General features: G+C 31.1%; 1 protein-coding gene across 1 annotated transcript; it reads left to right on the forward strand.

The window, feature by feature from the left end:
- Nucleotides 1-2,375: 2,375 nt before the first annotated feature.
- LOC126750136 (uncharacterized) lies at nt 2,376-3,604 on the forward strand. The gene is made up of 3 exons (XM_050459645.1): nt 2,376-2,507; nt 2,929-3,024; nt 3,159-3,604. Exons 1-3 carry the CDS (start codon nt 2,387-2,389, stop codon nt 3,602-3,604), a joined length of 663 nt encoding a protein of 220 aa, XP_050315602.1. The 5' UTR covers nt 2,376-2,386.
- Nucleotides 3,605-6,278: the final 2,674 nt, after the last annotated feature.

The raw sequence follows: 6,278 nt of genomic DNA on the forward strand, positions 1-6,278 counted from the left end.
TTCGCCCATACTTATACGGACGCCGATTTAAAATAGTGACAGACCATAAACCCTTGTTGTACTTATTTAGCCTTACAGACCCATCTAGCCGTTTAACAAAATTTCGCTTAGGTCTTGAAGAATACGATTTTTATGTAGAGTATGTAAAAGGGAGTGAAAATGTTACAGCGGATACGATATCTTGAATTATTATAACATCGAATGAGTTAAAAACTATGAACAATGACATGATTGCTGTTATGACTAGAAATCAGTGTAAACGTATATCAGAAGAAGATGGAAAGTTGGATAAGGGTAGTCATAGTGCTTGGCCTGATCAACCAAACATTGTGGAAGTCCTTAGACAACCAAAAAATTGCACTGAGTTAGTCTTGATAGACTCATCAAAAATAAAATCTTTGTCAAAAATTATAACTGAACAATCAGGAAATTTTTATTATGTACCACTACATCTTACTGTATATTTAAGTCAAAATTCTCGATCAACATTGACGCGAGACGGAATGCTGAGAGACTTGACCGATATTAGTAAGAGAGCTGACATAAAAGAATTGTATATTTTAAAAAACGAAAATTCTGCAGAATTAATTGAATGTATAGGGAAAGAAATAAAAAATAATATTAGTTATCAGGGGCCTCGAATAAATATTTTAAAAGGAATTATCAAAGTAGTGGACAATGATGAAAAAAGAGTTATTTTAAATGATTTTCATTTACTTCCAACCAGTGGACACGCAGATATAAATAGAATGACAAATAATATAAAAAAGTATTACTTTTGGCCAAATTTGTATAATGATGTTAAGGCATTTGTAAAAAGATGTGGTATGTGTCAAAAACAAAAATATTCAAATCATTATACAAAACAGCCAATGGTGATTACTTCCACAGCCAGTTCTTCATTTCAAAAAATTTATCTAGACATTGTAGGACCGCTACCTACAGATATCAATGATTTTTCCTATATTCTTACCCTGCAGTGTGAATTAACATAATTCGTGGAAGCATATCCATTAAAAAATAAAGATGCTGTGTCAGTTGCAAAGGCATTTGTGGAAAATTTTATCTTAAGATATGGAATTCCGCAGGAAATTGCAACTGATAGGGGATCTGAATTTATTTCTTCTACAATGAGTGAAGTTTGCAAAAATTTAAAAATAGAACAAGTTCATTCCACCGCATACCATCACGAAAGCATAGGGTCATTGGAAAATTCACACAAGGCTTTAGGAGCATATTTAAGAATTCAGTCAGAAAACCATGTCACAGCTTGGAGTTCATGGATTCCGTACTGGTGTTTTGCGTATAATACGGCAGTTCACACTGAAACTAAATATACTCCTTTTGAGCTTGTTTTTGGAAAAAAATTTCAGATACCAAGTAATTTAAAAAATATCGTGGAACCTATTTACAATTTTGATAGTTATCCAATTGAATTGAAATACAGGTTACAGAAAGCTCATGATGACGCAAGAAATAATATTTTACTTTCAAAAGAAAAAGAAAAATATCTTATGATAAAAATATAAATCCCATTGAATATAAGAAGGGAGATTTAATTCTTGTTAAAAATGAATATAATGGTAATAAAATTGCCAGTCCTTGTTTCCTGGGGCCGTATGTAGTCGTTCAGGATGAATCTCCTAATGTAAAAATTGAAAAAGAAAATAAAGAGATTCTAATCCATAAAAATAGAACTAAATTATATCATAAGTAACTAATTAGTGCATAAAGGGCCCTGCGCATAGTTAGGTAATAATTAATTAATTTACTAGTTTGGTGTAATATTAGTTAAGGTTTTGTAAAAAAAAAATGGAAAAGAGGGGTTATTTAGGTAAAAAGTTGAAATTTTCAAAATTACTGGATATTAATTGAATGTATGTATATAATTTTAGGAATGTGTTAAGAAGAGTTGTTACTTTTATAGTATATATATCCGGATTTTTCAATTTAAAAGAAATATGTAAATTCCTTAAATTTTCCGGGGAGGTGTAGTATGGAAGTATCACCCAGTATAACAAATATTGTGTAAATAGGAATCTACTATATTGTAATAATACATGAATTAATTCTATATAGCAAAACATTATAATGTCTAGTAAGCATTATCATAAACCAGGTCAACGGGAAGTTCAACGATCCTTGGATGTAGCTTTTTGATATTGTATTATAGATCCTACTTAACCCTAAGAAGGTTGTTTCATTTTAACCCTATGTCATGATTACTTAAATCATAATTTACTACAGGCGGTTTTCGCGCGCTTTAAAACGATATTCTTAGACCTCGTATGTCCGTTTGATTACATTTAAAAAATACGTTTATAATTGCGTTGTTCTTAGTAGTCTCAGTTTTTACGTGCTAAACTTTAAAATAAATTGTGCTAACATGTCTGGAAGAAAATTAAGAATGTTAGCACTCGTTCGAAATAATCAACAAAGTGAAATTCCTGAAGTGGACAGGGTATTACCTCCAGAACATTCAATGCCTGAATCTAACCTTCAAACAGGTATGGATTTTATATAAATAGTATTGTATTTTTTTAATATTATTATTTTGAAAATTATTTACTTTCGTTAGCATTAAAATTATCTTCTCATCGCTTAAGGATGCTTTTAAAAGAAAGTAAAATGAATGCCATAGTTAAATATTGTTAAAATTGTCACACAAAACCAAATATTAGATAGGTTTTAACTTGTTTAATATTTTTGAACATTGGGCCAAGTGAATAATTAATTATATTATATTTTTTAAGTAAAACCGATTACTTCACTTGGCCCATTGAGCATTGAGTAGTAATTGAGTTAGCATTTATTATTATTATCCTATAATATTATTATTTATTTTCCTAGCTTAAAAAGTTTTTGTTTTGGTAAAGATTATCTTATTTTTAAATCGAGCAGCTTAATTAGTTTTAATTTTATTTTAAGGCCAAATACCAAAAGCATCAGAACCTATTAGTCAAATCGAATCTGAAGAAATCACGTCACCCCTACTTGTCCTAACAGAATGTACACCCAATACCTGTAAGTTTAACTATTTGATATTATAATTTTTTTGATAGAATTAGATGATTGTGTGTTTGTTTATTGGGTTTCAACTCGGTATTTTAGTAATGCTTGGGAACATTTTTTTGAAAATAACTATATTATGTTTTTAGTACTGGATATAACTGACTCTCAGATAAGTGCAACAAAAACTAATATAATAATTGAATGTCCTGAAGATATTGCTTATGAGCTTGGCATCACAGTCGACGATGGCGAACCAAAATCAAACCAAGCAGAGCCTTCCACCTCAACTGAGAAAAATACTCAGCATTTCGACAATATCCTTAAAGATTCTGATAGTTTTTGTGTTCAAAATCAGCATGCAAATAATAATTCTGATAATGAAAATTCTTTACACTCTAATGAGAGTTATAAATCTGACATGCCTTATGAGCCATCCAGTGATAAAAATGGCTCAAGCACTGACGACGAAGTTTTCATAAATGACGAAAACAGACAAGAAGCTGCAAATCTTGCAATTCTCAAAAAAAAGCAAAAGCGAAAGCGTTCTTTAAAGGGTCAAAGTGACTGCTCATTATGGCAAAAAAATTGCTAAAAGAGAAAGGAGAAGAGTACTAAGGTAAGTCAGTTAAGTGAAGGGAAAACGATTCCAGTATTAAAGAAAAAAAGACAGCTTGGTGAAGCTTGTTCTCGCGCGTCGTGTTTCAAGACTCAAAATAGAAACTGTAATCAGTTTACTCACGAGGATCGTTTAAAAATATTTAATAACTTTTGGGACAACATGGATTGGGGCCAAAAAAAAGTATTTGGTTCAGGACTAATAGATGTTTGTCCACCAAAACTTCTCTTAACATAGAAAAATTGAAAGTTCAGGCTAAAACCCAAACAAAATAAACATTTGGAATCATTTCTAAATGTTCTGCCGAAAATGCCTTCGCATTACTGCAGGTCCCAATCTAGCAAGTTATATTTAGAGTCGATCTTTAAATCCAAACAAGAAGTTTATGACGTATACGTCGAAAACTGCGCTGAAGCCAAAGTAAAGCCATTATCCCTTACTCAATTTAAAAAAAAAATTACACAAATGAACATTGGGTTATTTCAACCTAAAAAAGATCAATGCGATCTGTGTTGCATGCACGAAGTAAATAACTTAAGTGAGGAAAAATGGCTGGAACATCAACAAAGGAAGGAAGATGCAAGAAAAGAAATGCAAGAAGACACTAATAAAGCTAAATTAGATAAAAGCATACTGGTGATCACAATGGACTTACAGGCGGTTTTTTTGTGTCCACTTTTGAAAGCCTCAGCCATATACTACAAAAAAAAACCAGTTACCTTTACGTCTGGCATGAGGGCGAGGGAAATGTTACAGCTAATGAGTTTTCCTCGTGCATTGTAGACTATATTGAGAAAAATCATTATGAACAATTAAAAGAAATAATTCTATGGAGTGATGGTTGCACATATCAAAATAGGAACTCTATTTATCAAACGCAATTCTGCAATGTTCAGCGCTAAAAAAATTGAGTATTATACAAAAGATTTTAGAGAAAGGCCATACACAAATGAGTTGCGATTCTGTGCATAGCGTAATAGAACGCAAAATTAAGAATAGAATTATCAGTGTTCCTGCTGATTACGTGAATATAATTGAAACGGCACGAAAACATTCTATGCCTTACAATGTGATTTATTTAGAACACACATTTTTTAAAGCATATTCTAATTTAAAATATTATAGTTCTATTCGTCCCGGAAAAAAGGCAGGTGATCCAGTTGTTACAGACATAAGAGCCTTGAAGTATAATGGATCAAACCTTACTATTGAATACAAATTGAAAATGACAGATATTTTGCAGCCTATACCTCAAAGACCAGGGACATTTTTAACTAGAAAGCCTGCGGATTTATATACCACTGCTCCTGGAATTCAAAAGAACAAGTATGACCACTTGCAAGACCTAACCAAAGTTTTTAAAGCAGACTACCATCTGTTTTACAAAAATTTTAATTATTATTAATTTATAAATATTTTAAAATTTTTTTGTTAAATATTTCACAAAGTTTGTAAGTTTCAAAATAAAATGCCCTGATTACTTGTTTTCTTTTTTTTAGTTCCCTCACAAACCTCGTAAGTATAACTAATTTATAATATTCAAACCTCGTAAGTCATATTTTTCTATATAATTCGGTAATATTAGTCCAAAAACAAAAAATGTATGCCATATCATTTTTATAAACAAAATAAATACAGTATATAATCAGTATATTTTTATTTTACTTAACACATTGTAAATAATACCGTTTTTGAGCTCTCCTGAAAAGTTCCTGTTTCATACTTACGAGGTTTGAGAATATTGTCGACGATATAACAAAAAAGCCTTGATAAAGAGTTTAAATATCAAGCTGGTGTTTCTTTTGTTTTATGGTAGATTATTAAAAATTTCTTAGAATTCATCCTAATTTTCTTCCATTGTATTTCATTTTCTACATATGGCTCAAATTTCTACTATTGTATACCACTCATTTCTTATATTTGTTTAGACCTAGGGATAGCCAATCTAACATAGCAGAAATGATTATTACAACCTACATGCGTCCTAGTTTATTGTTATGCTTCTTAAGAATAAGGCAAACTTAAAATACAAATTCAGCACAAAGTAAGAATTTGTTGTAAGAAATAAGAAAAGATAAGTCGAAACCAACCTTAAATACATCTAACAGCAATATCCCTATTTTGTAAAATAAAAACCTTTGTCCTAGGAGTACAAGTCATATACCTCTATACCATACCTATATCAAATATACATAATACATATGTTACGGGTAAAGTTAGAATAACGGTTAAACTTAAAACTTAGGTTTACCCGGATAAACTGCACAATACCCAGAAAACATGGGTAAACCGCGTTCTATCCGCTATCTTGCGTGGGTAAAGTTGGATGTAGGAATTTTTATTGCATCATCTTTCACCACGTTCAGTTCAGTTCTAAAATGGCAACCGAAGAGAGTGGACGTGCGCGTTTAGCACAGCGTTTTTATGAAGTTTTTAACGAGTTGGTGTCTACGAAAAGTGCAAATAGTTTTTATTTTAATAATGAACAATACCAAGAAATGTTAGAATCAGTCAAGTTGACAAAAAACTCTAAAACTAAGACTACGCTACAATATCGGCGGTTAAAGAGGTTTGACATATGTTCTGTTAGAGGCGTTGAAAAGCTTATTGCTCGTGTATCGTCAGGTGAATCTAGCATTAAATATTACGT

The sequence above is a fragment of the Anthonomus grandis genome, chromosome 2, assembly GCF_022605725.1.
Source record: "Anthonomus grandis grandis chromosome 2, icAntGran1.3, whole genome shotgun sequence".
NCBI lineage: Eukaryota > Metazoa > Arthropoda > Insecta > Coleoptera > Curculionidae > Anthonomus > Anthonomus grandis.

Bases quoted from the DNA above. Each gene is read 5' to 3' on its own strand.
- LOC126750136 (XM_050459645.1), top strand. From the start codon at position 2,387: ATGTCTGGAAGAAAATTAAGAATGTTAGCACTCGTTCGAAATAATCAA. The intron at 2,508-2,928 runs GTATGGATTTTA...TTTTATTTTAAG, and splicing joins TGAATCTAACCTTCAAACAG to GCCAAATACCAAAAGCATCA. The intron at 3,025-3,158 runs GTAAGTTTAACT...TTATGTTTTTAG, and splicing joins AGAATGTACACCCAATACCT to TACTGGATATAACTGACTCT.